Source organism: Callithrix jacchus, chromosome 5, assembly GCF_049354715.1.
Source record: "Callithrix jacchus isolate 240 chromosome 5, calJac240_pri, whole genome shotgun sequence".
NCBI classification, from domain to species: Eukaryota; Metazoa; Chordata; class Mammalia; order Primates; family Cebidae; genus Callithrix; species Callithrix jacchus.
In genome coordinates, this window is record NC_133506.1 from 162,558,706 (window position 1) to 162,576,747 (window position 18,042).

General features: G+C 41.8%; 1 protein-coding gene across 22 annotated transcripts in view; it reads right to left on the minus strand.

The window, feature by feature from the left end:
- Window positions 1-18,042, minus strand: part of ENOX1 (ecto-NOX disulfide-thiol exchanger 1) — a 626,515-nt gene that overhangs the window by 232,606 nt on the left and 375,867 nt on the right. For all 22 annotated transcript variants that reach the window (XM_035302562.3, XM_035302561.3, XM_035302569.3 and 19 more), the window contains 2 exons: window positions 3,683-3,826; window positions 2,777-2,914 (listed from right to left, as the gene is read on the minus strand). In XM_035302562.3, the coding sequence (XP_035158453.1) occupies window positions 2,777-2,914; window positions 3,683-3,752 (208 nt within the window). In that variant the 5' untranslated portion in view covers window positions 3,753-3,826. The remainder of the gene's footprint in view (window positions 1-2,776; window positions 2,915-3,682; window positions 3,827-18,042) is intronic.

The window sequence follows — 18,042 nt, forward strand, 5'->3', positions numbered from 1 at the left end:
GGAGGTAAGACGAATGAGTAAGGCAACTTTTGCTCTCTGGATATTTCAGGTAGGCAGCGGGGGAAGCTTGGTGAAAAAACAGAAATCTTCACCCTCCAGTTAGAAGAAAGTATCTGTCTAGGTAAGCTTTAGGGAAAAGGGGCCTGGATAAACACATGTGCCACCATAGAAATGTCATTTATGTACACCCTCCTCCCTGGAGCAGACTCATCTTCAATTGCATGAATCTGACAGCATTTTGAAGAATGTGATATCCTAAATAGAACGTTTTAAAACTCAGCCTTTGTATTTCCTTTGTCTCCCACTTTCCCTGGTCTCTAATCCATTTTCTAATCCATGATCCTCTAAAAAAAGAAACCATATATATTATATATATTATTTTAGTAAATAATATGTATGTGTGTATGTGTATATCTGTATATATATGTGTGTGTATGTGTATGTCTGTATATATATGTGTGTGTATGTGTGTCTGTATATATATATGTGTGTGTATGTGTATGTCCGTATATATATGTGTGTGTATGTGTATGTCCGTATATATATGTGTGTGTACGTGTATGTCCGTATATATATGTGTGTGTACGTGTATGTCCGTATATATATGTGTGTGTGTATGTGTATGTCCGTATATATATGTGTGTGTACGTGTATGTCCGTATATATATGTGTGTGTACGTGTATGTCCGTATATATATGTGTGTGTACGTGTATGTCCGTATATATATGTGTGTGTACGTGTATGTCCGTATATATATGTGTGTGTACGTGTATGTCCGTATATATATGTGTGTGTACGTGTATGTCCGTATATATATATGTGTGTGTACGTGTATGTCCGTATATATATGTGTGTGTACGTGTATGTCCGTATATATATGTGTGTGTATGTGTATGTCCGTATATATATGTGTGTGTATGTGTATGTCCGTATATATATGTGTGTGTATGTGTATGTCCGTATATATATGTGTGTGTATGTGTATGTCCGTATATATATGTGTGTGTATGTGTATGTCCGTATATATATGTGTGTGTATGTGTATGTCCGTATATATATATGTGTGTGTATGTGTATGTCCGTATATATATGTGTATGTGTATGTCCGTATATATATGTGTGTGTATGTGTATGTCCGTATATATATGTGTATGTGTATGTCCGTATATATATGTGTGTGTATGTGTATGTCCGTATATATATGTGTGTATGTGTATATCCGTATATATATGTGTGTATGTGTATGTCCGTATATATATGTGTGTGTATGTGTATGTCCGTATATATATGTGTGTATGTGTATGTCTGTATATATATATGTGTGTATATGTCTGTATATATATATGTGTGTATGTGTATGTCTGTATATATATGTGTGTATGTGTACATCTGTATATATATATGTGTGTATGTGTATATCTGTACACACATATACAGATATACACATACACACATATATATTATTTACTAAAATTAATTTGGAACTTTTCATTTATGGCCACTATTTGACCAAAAAGAAAAACAGCAAAAAACAAATGCTTGGTTGACGCGGCACAAAGTGCACAGGTATGTGGGAGCAGAAATTAGTGACATTCCAAAAGCGATTGGTCTCCACTTCATGAGCACCGTCTACCCTCACCTACCTTGATGGCCAAAGGTAAATTTTTCTTGTGCCATTATAACAATGACTACTGCATAAGGCCTGATTGTCACCTCTCTGCTATAAATTCTCAGAGGGCAGACCACGCCTGTCTTGTTTACTGCTGAGCCCTTGCACCAGGACAGTGGCTCAATGAATATTTGTTGAATGAATGAAAGAGTGGGTGAATATAGAAATCCTACACATCTCCCCAGATTTAGCTCAAGCCCTACCTTCCTGGTAACACCGTTCCTCAGAGCCCCGGTGACTGCTCTCAGGTCACACTGCCAGCCTGCACCACGACTTAACACACCTGATTCTACGCATCATGTTCATGATTGTTTTTCAGGTGTTGGTGTTTTATTTTGTTTCAATTTAGAGAGAAAGACTCTTCAAAGACACTGATAGATAGATAGATGATAGATAGATAGATAGATAGATGAGATAGATAGATAGATAGATAGATAGATAGATAGATAGATAGATAGATAATACTTATTCTAATTCTCAAAGCACTTTTTACAGGGCATATGTAAAACCCTCAGCAAACAGCTGTTAAATTCAATGATTAAATCTGTTTGGTAACTGTTGACTTCATGATATTTCTAAACATTTTCTCTACTGAATGCATGCATTGTATTATGATTCCACCGTGTGGTGGACAGAAAACAGGGAATTTAGTGTCAGCTGAGCTGAGTTTACTGGAAAAGTCACCTAAACTCTGCTCTTCTGTTTCTCTACTTGTAAAATGGAAACATTAACAAGAGCAATAACAAAAATAAATATCTACCCATCATAAAGGGAAGACAGTGCAATCCAATGGGATAACGTAGGTGAATGAGTTTTGCAAATTGGAAAGCAAATCTTAGCCGTTCCATTTGCCTATTTAAAAAATGCAACTGATGTTGCAAGACTGTGTACAGCAACAACAGTTAGCTGGCTTTTTCTGAGAACAGCTGTTAGGCAGAAAAGAAAGGAGGTGAGGAAAAGAATCTCAAGCACAACTTGCCAAACATGCCCTAGTCATCAATCAAAGAACACGTTCGACACTCGCGGTGCGGAGAGATTACCAGACACCTGTCACCTACACCCTTCGGCACTGCTGCCAGTATCTCTGAAACCAGGAGAACGCTTACCAGACACGAGCTGCTGTCCAGGCAACCCCACGGGAACCATGCCCAGGTTATTCATGGCTGTAGCCCAGGCTGTCGGATCTGTCACGGACATGTTGAGCTGGGTCGTGTCTATCGCTATACTCCCCAAACCATCAGCTGCTGTGGGGAGAAACAAACCATGATTTAGAGTCCACAGGCAAGGGCGTTTGTCTGAAAGAAAATCACATTTCTAGAGAATGAGGCTTCATTTAGCACATTCCCAAACTACAAAAAAATAAAGAACTATAATCTACAGCAATGTTTTCTCCAGACTTAAACATAAAGCGTTTCCAAATACTTTCTGGGAGAAAACTTAATGACATGTAGTTTATATGATACACAGTATGCTATTAAGGAGGTACCCCTGGAAAAAACTGAAGAATTGTTTCCTTCTCCCAGTGAAACAACCTTAGTTAAGTCACAAGGCTGAGCTGCAAAACAGCAATACTCTCTTGGTAAACAAGTTAACTGGCTTACTGTTTCCAGGTGTAATTCTTGAGCAGAAAGGCCTTCTAATAAGAAAACAGCTGTCAGGCAGTGAAACTGGTCCTGACCGAATTTATTACCTCATAACATATTCCTTCCTTTATAAACCTTTACATTATTACATTAAGAAAATGCAAGTGTCCACCTAAAGTGACTTTTCCGAAGTATTTCTAAATAAATAAATAAAATTTAAAAACAAGTAGCATACAGCTTAAAGAACCCAAAGCAGAAGAATGTGTCAAATTTGACTTAATTCTCTTTCATTTTCACTAGTTCTACAGCCTGATTTCTTTAAGGGCCCAGGCTCCTGGTTTAATGCACATTTTTCAAGGCAGGGCAAGCTTTTCCGCTAAGAACTCAAGAAAGCCTTGTTTGCTTCCTTTGCTGCCCACGGGCATTTACCTGCAGCCATCATCTGAGGAAGCTCCAGGGGAAGCTGCGTGATGTTCTCAACTCCACCTGCATCTACCATTGAATTATGAGCATCCAGGTGGGTAGGAGCACTTTGATGGCTGAGTGCAGGGTCCCCTCGGAGGTCATCGGGTTCTGCAAAAGGGGACAGAAGTGTAGTGAGAAACCCTAATAGTTAACTGAGAAAAAACGTCAAGGAACAAACTGTTACCTATTCAAAATAAAAAACAAGGACCGATATCCAGTTTTGGGCACAGAAGAACAGCTGCTTCCCATCCCTCAGCGGCTGTCTTTTTTTTTTTTTTTTTGAGACGGAGTTTCGCTCTTGTTACCCAGGCTGGAGTGCAATGGCGCGATCTCAGCTCACCGCAACCTCCGCCTCCTGGGTTCGGACAATTCTCCTGCCTCAGCCTCCTGAGTAGCTGGGACTACAGGCACGCGCCACCATGCCCAGCTAACTTTTTTGTATATTTTTTAGTAGAGACGGGGTTTCACCATGTTGACCAGGATGGTCTCGATCTCTTGACCTCGTGATCCACCCACCTCGGCCTCCCAAAGTGCTGGGATTACAGGCGTGAGCCACTGCGCCCGGCCAGCGGCTGTCTTAGGGCTCAGTTTTAGAGCCCTGTGAGATGCCTGGGTCAACTCATCAACTCACCCTGAAGCCGGGGCTGGCTGAGTAAACAGCACCGTTTGTGAGGGCCTCAAAGGCCTTGCTTCCTACTGAAGCACCTTCACAAACGGGGGCTTATCAGTCCCTGCACAGCCTCCTATACACACACTACACATCAATGGAGAGGGCAGACTCAGGGCTAAAGATTTTTTTTTTAGTTAAAAAATTAATTGATGCCGTTATTTTGGAAGATGGTTGTCTGTGAAATGTATTCAGAGAGGAAAAAAAGTTGGGAGGAGGAAGAAAAGAGCAAGAATCCATTTACCATGCAGCTAGAAAGGAGGGCACCTAAGCTACAACGGGAAAGGCAAAAGAGCAGAATGGCATGCAGTCCGTGGACGGTCTGGAGGGTGTTAGCCAAGGAAGAGCATTTGTGTTTTCAGCTCATTGGAGAGATTAACCGGCCACAACTTGTTTAGTTTGAATTTTCCTTAGAAGTGCACAATATGCTGTGTGACATATATATGTAGCTTTAAAAGCACTTATAAATATAAGTAACAAACATTAAATAAAGTTACAAAGGTCTTCTCGATATCACACTATTTATAAAATGCTATGATTTCTCTCCACCCTTAGAAATGCTAAAACAAAGAGCTATCACATGTATTTTAAGTGCACTTTCACCAGTTTGAAACTTAGGTGAGTGACAGAACAACTCTGATCTTAAGTAGACTAGATCTAACTAAGTCTAAATATTTACTTTTATTTTAGTATAAATTTAGAAGCTTTTCTAAACCACGCTCCTGTTAATGATGATTTTAGAATTAGAAGTTATGGTTGGACAGTGTATCCAACATGAAGTGTGAGACTCTTATGGCATGTCTCTTTGTTTCTTTCATTCTTAGGTATAAGAATCAGTAATTCCTGAGCACTGTACAGTCAAAAATTCTTATCAGTTGAACAGAAGTTGAATTCAAAGCTCAAGGTGCAATTCTCAAGGACAGGTGAATAATGAGCAAAAAGTTTCTATAGTCTCAACAAGTCCCTAGTCCTCAACTAGAGGGGTAAGTAAGATAGTATGGAAATGTTTTCCAATTGCCTGTCGGGAAGATGAATCATCATCATCATCACCCAGCAGTGAATGATTTTTGGAGCAAATCATTTTTGAATCTTTGGGAGCAAATTGTACTGAGAAGGTATATTTTATTCCCACTATACCCTACTGTCCAGATGAATCAGAACCTGCATATGTATCGTGCATCGATTATCCTAGGAAATGGGTGCCAACAGACAAAGAGATTCTTACCATGGAAAAATAAATTCAATAGCATAAGAAACGCGTACCTAACCTAAATGTCTGGTCCGTAGGCTGTCCATTCACCAGTGATCTTTCTATGATGAAATCTCCAAGCACTTTCTCTCTCCACTTCAACCATTTCAGAGCAGCAAGGCAGAGTCAGGCTAGAATGTGTTCATTCTTTTGTTCAAATGGCCCTATAGCTGTTTCAGATCTTTGCAAGGTCACGATTTGTCTTACTTACCTCCCCAAATGAAGTTTAGTTGGCTGGCTTCCTTCTGCCTCAGATTCTTCCCAAATGGGCATTAATCACACATTTTTTTTTCTCTCTAATGAGTCTGCAGTTCTGAAACACTATATCAGAGAACATCCCTCTACTTTGTAGGCTTATGACTCGTGCCTGACCCATCGCATTTCACCTTGACTTTTCGCTGCAGTGTTTTAGGGAGGGCTTTAGTTTTTCCTGGCTCTGTAACAGTCTTTTCCAACGGCCATTTCACCTTAGTGCCTACAGTCCTATAAAGGGGCATCCGGTGTCCTGGAGACCCATAGTTTCTACCTAACATTTTCACGGCCATCTTAACAAACTGCAAGTGTTTCACGGAAAACAGAAACACACTGATACTGTTCCACTGGAAAAAAAGCATTGTTCTGTTGGAAAGATGAGGCGTGTAAACCTGGATTTATCCCCCCATCGAACTCTTGTGACATTCAATTGATTACATCTCTTCAGTCTCCCAATCCAATGGTTTTAATGACATACAACTTTGTGTGGCTACCACGTGCCTGGGATGGTGATTCTAAAGTAAGTTCCATCACATCTTAGGAATTTCCAATAGTCTCAAGGCTGCCATTGTGACTTTGTTTACAAAATTTAAATTAATTCGATCACTCATTTTGGAAGAAAGGTAATACTTTTAATTAATTACCAACTAGTGATTGATGCATAGTTGCAAGAATGATTTTTGTACTTCGTTACCATCTACTGTTCCTGTTGAATACCTGCCTCTTTAAATGATTCAAGCCATAATGCCTAATTTATCACTCACATAAATTTCTCTGCCTTAGTTTTATTATTTCTAAACTATAGAAAAGTTTAATATTCTTAGTGATGTTTATTTACACACAGAGAGGTGGGGAGTTAAAAATGATAGCTAATAAAGCACTCTGAATACCGTAGGTGATAATTATTTTTATTTTATTTGGAAATGTAGTGTTTCCATTAAGGTACCCTGGGATCTCTGTGTTGTGGTAGATAATTATGTAATTAATTCTAAAACAGTGAATAACACTTGATATTTCTAAAAGTAAGTGTTGCCCTAGTTTTCTGTGCCACACCTCAGTTGTAGCACAATATTTCATTTTCCACCATTCCTTTATAAAATAATATGATGGGGGTCAGGTGCAGTGGCTCACGCCTGTAATCCCAGCACTTTGGGAGGCTGAGGCAGGTGTATCACCTGAGGTCAGGAATTTGAGACCAGCCTGAACAAAATGATGAAACCCTGTCTCTACTAAAAAGAGAAAAATTAGCTGGCTGTGGTGGCACATACCTGTAGTCCCAGCTACCCAGGAGATGGAGACAGGAGAATTGCTTGAACCCAAGAGGCAGAGGTTGCAGTGGGCCGAGATCGTACCACTGCATTCCAGCCTAAGTGACAAAGCCAGACTCTGTCTCAAAAACATAAAAATAAATAAATAATGTAATGTAACTTAAAAGATATATAATTGTTTTCTCTCTAGGCCTTTTCTGCAACTACAAAAACTTTCAAGAGATTCATGACCAATTATGAAATTGGCAGTTTGTACTTACAGCTTTTAATGAAGTCAGAGCACCACAAAACAACCTGATGTGCAAAATAGCAAGGATAAAAGTACAGCTTTGTTTGGGCTTAATGGATATCTAACATGTTTCCTGTTAAGATCTAGTCAAGTATAAAATATCATACCAATTTCATAACTGTTCAACAAAATATATTTATGCTCAGTATTTCACTGGGCTATATAATGGGGCAAATAGTTTTTGAAACTTACCAAGTCTAGGAAAATACTATTTGGCTTAAAAAATTGCACAGGATACTCCCACTATTAATAATAGAACTTCTTCTAACCCTCTTCAATTTCAACAGGTTCCAGGGATACACACATCATGAATATAAGTAACTGTCCACAAAACACAGATTCCTATTACAGGAGGGTAGAGATCAGCTAGGTATTGAAAATCCTTCTTATTGAAAAAAAGAAATGGCTAGGTGTGGTGACTCATATACATAATCCCAAATATGAGCTCCTGTTTGGAATCCACTTTGGGAGACCAAGGTGGAGGGATTGCTTGAACCCAGGAGTTAGAGACCAGGCTGGACAACATTGAGCGACTTTGTCTCTACGATAACCTTAAAAAATTAGACAAGCATGGTAGTGCCCTCCTATAGTCCTAGCTGCTCAGGAGGCTGGGGTGGGAGAACTGCTTGAGCTAGGGAGTGGGGCTGCAGAGGTTGCAGTGAGCCGAGATGGAGACACTGCACTTCTAGCCTGGGCAAGAGTGAGACCCTGTCTTAAAAAAGACAAAACAAAACAAAAGCATGATTTGGTTTGATCTAGGTCTTCAGGTTTATACCTACTTCAGTAACAAAATAATTACAGTGAAAGAATCATATTTGTTAATGTCTTGTAAAGAGTTGATACCAGGCCAGGCACAGTGGCTCATGCCTGTAATCCCAACACTTTGGGAGGCTGAGGCAGGTGGATCACTCGAGGCCAGGATTTAAGACCAACTTGGCCAACCTGGCAAAACCCTGTCTCTACTAAAAATACAAAAATTAGCCAGGTGTAGTGATGTGCACCTGTAGTCCCAGATACCTGGATGGCTGAGGCAGGAGAATGGCTTCAAGCTGGGAGGCGAAGGTTGCAGTGAGCTGAGATCGAGCCACTGCACTACAGCCTAGGCAATAAAGTGAGACTCCATCTCAAAAAGAAAAAAAAAAGCAAAAACCAAATAGAGTTGATACCAAAGGAAGCTTATTTCCTATGGTATCTGCAACTTTCTTATTTTATAAGAACTCTTCATTAGCATTATCATGGTATATATTTATAGTAAAAATAAAGATACATTTCCATCCAAAATTCACTCTCCTATTCCATCACTAAGGAAACACTGAATTTTGATCTTCACATAGTCAGCACCATACTCTCTTGAGGTTACAGAAATATTCCACAGTTTAAAGCAATATAGAAAATTGTGAAATAGGTATGCTTATGTATGAACTCTTGGAATTTTTTTTTTTTTTTTGCCAATCAGTTTGAGCTTATGAGGTTGCTCAGGTTAGTCTTGAACTGATGACCTCACCTTCGCGAGCGCCATGACCTCCGGCGGGAGCCACTTTGGACCCCCAACTCTTGGATTTTTTAAGCAACGATCTATGAATAGTAAGGGAGATACTTCTGCTTTCTGTAACGGTAAACTAGGTAACTGCAGATCAATCTTCCCACTGAGGAACAACTAAAAATCTTAGTATCTTCCATCAGTTTTGTAAAATTCTCACTATCATCTCTTCAAATACAAAAGGAGTCCAAAGGACATTCTCTGATTATTGTGTTGGGTTACTAATCTGGCTTCTAAATAGAATGGGTCCTATTAACTACTGGGTGCTTCATTTTATTGTTAAGGGGGGGGTGAGTGGAATCTGCAAGTTTAGGGGCAGAGTAGGAATTGCTCTGCAAAGTATGGTAAAAGAAAATACAAAAACTGAATGTTTTGAAGGGAAAGAAATAAGGAATCTTTGGTACCCACTCATGAAAAAAAAAATGACTGCAGAGAAAACCAATGACTTATGCAGAACTTCAGGTGGTGTCTGGGAAGCATACAGTGTAAATCTCTCCTCAGCTCCTCAGAAATGTCAGCTAAGTCTATGTTGCTCCTTAATTCTTAGATAAGAGTAGGTTTGGGGGGATTGGAAGCACTTGGAGAGCTTCAAGAAAAGAATAAAAAGGTGGCTCATAATGCAGATTACATAACATCCTACATGATAATGCATAATAAAGTCTCAAATCTGCTAAATATAGAGGAGAGTGATTATTTGTTAATGATCAATGTCAGCTGATGAGAAATAATAGGATTAAGGTGTTGGGAAAGAGATTTAGATTAGGCATATCATGGAGAATTTCTGATGAGATCACTGTAAAGTAGGAATATTATGTCAAATAACACTAAAAAGCTCTTTCTCAGAGATGGTGAGAAAAGCCATTTTTGGAAACAGTATGGGCAGAAGATGGAGTTGGGCAGAGATCAGTTCAGACAGGGGTGATGCTCATATACAGATGCTCCTCTATTTATGATAAGGTTATGTTCTCATAAACCCATTAAGTTGAAAAAATAGTAAATGAAAATGTATTTAATCCTGGCAACACAACAGACAGTCCCCAAATGACGATAGTTTGACTTACAATTTTTCAACTTTATGATGGTGAGAAAGCACTATATCTATAGAAACCATAACCCCCTCACAGGTTGTAAGGAGCTTCTTGACTTGGAGTTACATCCCAATGGAGTTCTGTCCCCAAAGCATAAGTTGAACCAGCCTAAATCAAGGACGATTTGTGTTTAGAAAATCACGGAACTTTTCCCTGAAGTGTCACAGTTTTATATACATCATACTACATTGCACCTAAACATTGATGCCATTCCTATGCTTTTTCCAGTTTTCCATTAAGGCAAAAAGATAAAGGAGATATATACTTTCTCCTCCATGTGCTCATAGCACTCTGTACCTTGCTGTATCCTCACACTTTCACTCATACTGTAATTAGCTTATTTCTAGCTCCCTAATAAACTACAAGCTTAGGATGATCAAGAAAATTAGCCATCTGTGCATACCCCGCTGCTAGCAAAGTACCTGAAATGTGGTAGGTGTTAAATACATTGTGAATATATATATATATGTTACAAATTTATAAAATAAATTTTAAATTTTATATAAAATATAAACATTTTACATGCAATTTCAAATGAATTCATGCACGGAGGAGCTAAGAGACGAAAGTACAAATGAAGAAAAAAAGGTAAAAGGAAATAATAAATGAATAAAGGAAAAAAAAATCTCAGTTCCGCAGTCCCAAAGAACATAATGGGGGTGGGAGAATTTTTCCTGTAAACTAGAACACAGATGAATTTAAAGTGTTAAAGAATGACAATTAAAAAAAAATCTGTCAGATCTTTCAAGATAAGCTTTTGATACACTTAACAAGACACCCTCTAAGCTGTAAGATTCCACACCTCCCTGGCAACCAATGTAGGGTCATGAGCAGGTTACACTGATGTTCTCCTTTTGTGAGACTTCTTGCAGCTGCTCTTTGAATGAGCTGAAATCTATAAATAACTGCATCTCCAGACCCATTAAGCAGTACATTAGTGTAACAAAGGCATATATGTACAGTACTAAAGAAGTGAAATTGTTGGAAGAAGGGAGAATTTCCATTTGCATGCATTGCAGAGGATGAAAAGCAGACGACCATTTCTCAAACATGAAATTCCATTATTGGTTTGTGATTACATCCTCCATTTTTCTACTTTGTATAGCAGCCATTTTTTTTTTTTTTTTTTTGAGATGGAGTCTTGCTCTGTCACCCAGGCTGCAGTGCAGTGGTATGATCTAGGCTCACTGCAACCTCTGCCTCCCAAGTTCAAGAGATTCTTTTGCCTAGCTCCTGATTCGCTAGGACTACAGGTGCATGCCACCACGCCCTACTAATTTTTTGTAATTTTAGTAGAGATGGGGTTTCATCATGTTAGCCAGGATGGTCTCCATCTCCTGACCGCGTGATCCACCCGCCTCAGCCTCCTAAAGTGCTGAGATTACAGGCATGAGCCACTGCACCTGGCCCAGCAGCCAATTTTAAACTATAAATCGTCACCTTTCCATCTTAGAGAGGAAATGGTTATTACACGGATAAGGTTTTACCCACGACATGTCTATCTTTGAAGAACTCTATATTCAGAGAGAGAGAGAGAGAAAGAAGGAGACATGACCTGAAGGCCCCCTCTAAAATCATGCAATCAAAGAAGATGACCAAGTTTGCCAAAGAGACAACTAGCATGGGCAGGACAGTAGATAAAAATAATTTTCTTTTGACACAAAGAAAAATAATATTCGGCATTACAAATACAATTGTAGAGAAATGACAGGTAAGATCACTTTTCTCAGAAAAACTTTGCTTTTGAAAAAAGAATGCTTTATATTTCTAAATTGAACAAATAACAAAAAAATCTTGAGACCTGAAGAATAAAGAACCTCTCTATTAAAAACAAAAAAGAAAACAGGCTTTGATGCTTCTATGGCCATCTGTAGAGACAGGGATTGGTACAACTGGAGGTTTCTGGAATCAGCTGGAGGTTGTGCAGCTTCTCCCCTGTGCGGAAGGGAGACTACTGCGTGTGATTTTAAAGTCTTTATACAGGCAGGTTTTAAAATATAGGCCCTTTCACATTTAGGCTTTTAGAGGTTTTCTGAAAAGGGCAACATTATACTTGAAGACAGTTTATTAAAAATGTAATGGCTCAACTCATTGCCCTCATTCATGGATATCCATCAACCACGTACACAATCTGCTGTCATATGCTGTTGTTTTCTACTTTCCAAAATACACCGACCACAAAAAAAGTGATCACTGCTAGACTCTGATGGTGAGTGAATTATTAAAGAAAGAGATATCATCAGTAAACACAAGCCTGGATCCATGAAAGCTAGAAAAGTCCCACTTTAGGCAAAGGTTTTCTAAACCCCTGGGATTCAGGACAAACACAGACAGGTTCATAGAGCAAGTCACCCAGGTTTGGAGAATCAGGTAAAACCTGAGTTTATCAATTCTTACTTCTCCCAGCTAAACATGTTTCTAAAATGTGTCTGACAGGCAACTGTCCAGCCTCAGCTAGTGACGGGTGTGGCAGCTCACTGTGCCAAACAGTCCTGAGAGTTCACTGTTCTCCCTCCTGAGCACTTACCTGAAGAACGGGAGATCTAAATCTAAATTCTGTCCTCAAATCCTACTTCTGCAGTGATATGTGGCCTTGGAAAAGTGACTCTTCTATCCCTGGAATCGGGATACTGAGGCTTAACTACCGTCTTACCTAGCCACAGGCACATTTATGAAAGTAACTAAGGACACATCAGATAATTCTTGCCTCCCCTCATCACCTTTTTTCTGCGTTTGCACTCCCTTGTTCTCTTCACATTCATATTCTAAAAGTCCTAAAGAGTAGACAATGTACACAGAATGTAGTAACTAAATAAAAGCCTCAACTAAAATGGCAAGAGAGAGAGCAAGAGAGACGGGCCTGTTGAGACAGAGCAAGAGAGACGGGGAAGAGTTGGCTTGAGGAAGGGATAACGCCTCTGGGACAGGACTTGGGGTGGATTTCAGGCTTCAAAGAGGTGAATTTTCTACACCATACACACGGCCACAAATCTAAGAATAATTTTGTATGCATGCACAGTACAGAACGGTAATGTTGGTCACATCCTCGCCTCTTCAGCTGCACTGATACGCAGAAAGCAATTTCTGTAAGCATTACTGTCTTCTTATATAAAGGAAATCCGACAATATGTAATTCTATAATTTGTGCTGTTTTGTGCTCAGTTTTTTCATTATGTAACTCATTTTATACCTTGACCCAACCGTGGAAAACATTCAGCTACAAAGTGGAACATTTTAATTGTAGTGGATAAATAACTGACCCTTGCAAATTAGTTATCTATTCTCCAAAAAGCCCTGGTTACAGCCCTTTCATTTATGGAAATCTGCCGGCAATAAAACCCAGATCAGACCAAGACCAGCCGGAGCCAGTTGCTCATCCTGTTTAACATTTCCCCTAGCAGGGTCACAAAGAACATGTTAGTTACTCTTTAAACAAATGTGCTCTTACTGATGCCACTGCAACATGACGGGTAAAGCATTAGCCCTGCAGTCATGATCGCCCGGGGACAGGGAGCTTGAGCAGAACACACCCACCTCGCCCGGACTGCCCTGGGCCAGAGACCTTGCTTTATCTTTCTCCAAATGACTACCCAGGGTCCTTGCTCATGCTCCGTAACCAGTGAGCAACAACAGTGGAGCCTTGGGTCCCCTGCGATGGTCCTTTGTACTTCTCAGGGCCTCATAAATGGTATGGCGATATCATTAGGGGTAACCCAGAAGGCCTGGCGGGGTGGTTGGGGGAGGGCTACGGGGACACAGGAGCCTGACGCCAATGCCTGCACGGCAGGACATCCAGTTGGAAAGTTCTAGTTCAGCAGTGAGCGTTCTGAGGAAATGGGTCAAACCGTTAGTGCTGCTTGTTGTACCCAGCAAGATTTAAATGCAGGTGCTCAGAAGAGAAAAAGGCCTGAGTGTCCAAAAGGTAATTAGGCTCCTGAGGCTAAAGGCAGATTAGGGAGCACAGAAAGGTGGTTCCAACCTCCAGGGACATACATGATTCAGAAGCTGAATCCTGGTTATTTCTTGGTAAAAGGTCTTTATGTTCTAGCTGCTTTTGGAGGACAGGCATCATGAGAAACAGAAATTGGCTACACCTAGTGATCTCAGCAGTTCCTCATAACCCAGAAAACCTCCGCGGAGGCTCCTACCCCCATCAAAAGAGAATAAATGCTGATGGAAAGGCTCCAGCACTGAAGGCAAAGCTGAAGGGCACTACGAAACACTGCTGCTACAGACCCAAGCCCTCTACCCTCTGTCTTAGTCACAGATTTGCATAAAAAGTTGCCAATGCCCTGTCCTCCATCCCCACAGTCCCCTATGAACACATTCTCCTTGTCAACAGGAGGAGGTACTTGCCTCTTGAGAATGCCACATAAAAACCCTTTCTTACAAGGGGATGGCATTTGGAGGACTAAGCCCCTCAAATCGTCTCCTTTTCTACTACAGTCTTCCAGACCAAAGGATCCGTCTTCCTCACGAGTCTATTCAGCTAACTAGGGCTGTGTTCTCGACTAGGCATTAGCGGTGTAGGGTCTACAATAATACTGGCGACCTGAAAATATTTTGCAATGAAAACATGCAATGAAAAGCATGCTATCTAAAACACATACTTAACTAAATGTCTATAAATTGCTTATTATGACAATTCTAATTATCAAATTTAGTATTCACATGAAAGTCATTATAGTTGAAAGCATTTGCAACTGGGTTATCTCACTTTGCAGAAATTACTGAGTCTGCACAATTGTAGAGAAATCAGAGCTGGTTTTAAATGAACGAACTTTTTGTAGGCAAATAATTTCAAAAGCAAAATGATTTAAAAAAGTCATTTCCAAAATTTCTATAGAGAAACTTACACTTAAACATCAGATGGGAATGCTCTTGTTATGTTTGATCTGATATGGAGTAAATACATCTGCTGCTGCCTATACAGGTTTTAAATGACTGACTGTGTTCTGGGGCACTGTCTCCTTCCTGCCTACTGTGTGTAAGATAAACAAAGCTATATTTCCTCTCAAATTTGCCAGACTCAGTTTAGGTCAAATGCCATTCCATTATTTATTCATGGATGACATAAATAATTGTGGAAAAGAAGGAGGAGGCATGAGCAAAAACTGACCTTAAAGAATACAGATATGAGAGAGAAAAACATCTGGCTCATGGTGCTAACTGCAATTTCATATTAGCTTGGAGTCATCATATGTAGACATGGTTTTATTATTTATAAAAAAGAAATCGTGCTGAAGGTACTTTGTGGGAATCGCAGTACATGGCTATTGCTACCACGGTTTATTATTTTCACAGCTATGTGGCTTAAACCCGACCTAAACAAATATTTTAAAAGAATTCCCACTAGCATTATTACTTTTTTCTTTCTAGTGTTAATGAAAAAGATCTTCTGCTTTTCAAGTCCTCTGATATCTTTACTCTTGAGCAATTCTCAGTTTTATGGGTTGTCATATGATGTTGATTGAAAAATGACAGCTTAAGAAAAGAACCAGCAGCCAGTGGTGGTGAAACAGTGCAGCGTGTGACGTGCGGGAGTGTGATAACTGCAGCGTGTGACGCGCGGGCGTGTGAGAACCGCAGCGTGTGACGTGCGGGAGTGTGAGAACCGCAGCGTGTGACGTGCGGGAGTGTGATAACTGCAGCGTGTGACGTGCGGGAGTGTGATAACTGCAGCGTGTGACGCGCGGGCGTGTGAGAACCGCAGCGTGTGACGTGCGGGCGTGTGAGAACCGCAGCGTGTGACGTGCGGGAGTGTGATAACTGCAGCGTGTGACGCGCGGGCGTGTGAGAACCGCAGCGTGTGACGTGCGGGCGTGTGAGAACCGCAGCGTGTGACGTGCGGGCGTGTGAGAACCGCAGCGTGTGACGTGCGGGCGTGTGAGAACCGCAGCGTGTGACGTGCGGGCGTGTGATAACTGCAGCGTGTGACGTGCGGGAGTGTGATAACTGCAGCGTGTGACGTGCGGGCGTGTGAGAACCGCAGCGTGTGACGCGCGGGCGTGTGAGAACCGCAGCGTGTGACGTGCGGGAGTGTGATAACTGCAGCGTGTGACGTGCGGGAGTGTGAGAACCGCAGCGTGTGACGTGCGGGAGTGTGATAACTGCAGCGTGTGACGCGCGGGCGTGTGAGAACCGCAGCGTGTGACGCGCGGGCGTGTGAGAACCGCAGCGTGTGACGCGCGGGCGTGTGAGAACCGCAGCGTGTGACGTGCGGGCGTGTGATAACTGCAGCGTGTGACGCGCGGGCGTGTGAGAACCGCAGCGTGTGACGTGCGGGAGTGTGAGAACCGCAGCCTGTGACGTGCGGGCGTGTGATAACCGCAGCCTGTGACGCGCGGGAGTGTGAGAACCGCAGCGTGTGACGTGCGGGAGTGTGAGAACCGCAGCCTGTGACGTGCGGGCGTGTGATAACCGCAGCCTGTGACGCGCGGGAGTGTGAGAACCGCAGCGTGTGACGCGCGGGCGTGTGAGAACCGCAGCGTGTGACGCGCGGGCGTGTGAGAACCGCAGCGTGTGACGTGCGGGCGTGTGAGAACCGCAGCGTGTGACGTGCGGGAGTGTGAGAACCGCAGCGTGTGACGTGCGGGCGTGTGATAACTGCAGCGTGTGACGTGCGGGAGTGTGAGAACCGCAGCGTGTGACGTGCGGGAGTGTGAGAACCGCAGCGTGTGACGTGCGGGCGTGTGATAACTGCAGCGTGTGACGTGCGGGCGTGTGAGAACCGCAGCGTGTGACGCGCGGGAGTGTGAGAACCGCAGCGTGTGACGTGCGGGAGTGTGAGAACCGCAGCGTGTGACGTGCGGGAGTGTGAGAACCGCAGCGTGTGACGTGCGGGCGTGTGATAACCGCAGCCTGTGACGCGCGGGAGTGTGAGAACCGCAGCGTGTGACGCGCGGGCGTGTGAGAACCGTGCAGCGTGTGACGTGCGGGCGTGTGAGAACCGCAGCGTCTATCAGCTCCAAACACTGGCCAGGCCTTGACCATTACGGAATTCGGATGAGCATTTTATTACTTGCATACTGAAGTAGACATGTCTTTGACTACTCATCCAAGTTGTTAACTTGACACAACGTCTACCACAGACAGAGTTTTGCTAATAAGGTACAAATAAGGTAGACGTAACAGTGAGACACACAATTAACATAGAACGAAATGCACCATCATGTCCTGACTTCTCACTGTATGATCCCCTAACAACATACCCTTATTTTAATAGGGGTCAGCACCTTCATTCCAACACACTCCCCAAATTCTTGCTACTATTCTTAACTACTGGCTAGTTCACCATCCTTTTATCTAGGGGTAAAATTTGCACAGAAATGCAATGACACAGTTCTCTTCATTCTGAGAATAAATATCAATACACACTAGAGAGCTGGGAATTTTTTTTATTTTTAAAGTATTATTGCCAATACATGTAATGAGTTCAAACGAAGCTAAAGTCTATACAGTAAAAGGGAATGCCATTCCCCTACTCCTTATCTGCCAGTCAACCACACTCCCCAGAGGAACCACCAGGAAAATAGCTCACTATACAGCAGCCACTGCGGCAAGCAGCTCACATCCTCTATTTCATGAAAAAGACTCACAACAACCTATGATACAGATGTTATTCCAACTTTTTACAAAAGAAATAAACTAAGGTCCAGAAGGCTACTGCTTTGGATTTTTATTCAAGGTCAGAAAACCAGTGAATGGCAGAGCCCAGGACTCAATGTGTCCCAGCCTGGATCTCTGTTATAGATTTGGAGAACTCCAACTTTCTCTAGCAAAGAGTCAGACTAGAAGGTCCCTCTGGGTTTAACTGGCTCTAATGAAAGAAAGAAGTCTAAGGTAAAAGTTCCATTTCTGGGGGGAGATGCATTCATGCAACAGATCTCTATTAGATGTGACTGTATGTAGCATCGTGCTTGATACTGAGAACATATTAATAGTAAGCACGACATAGACTGTGTCTTCGAA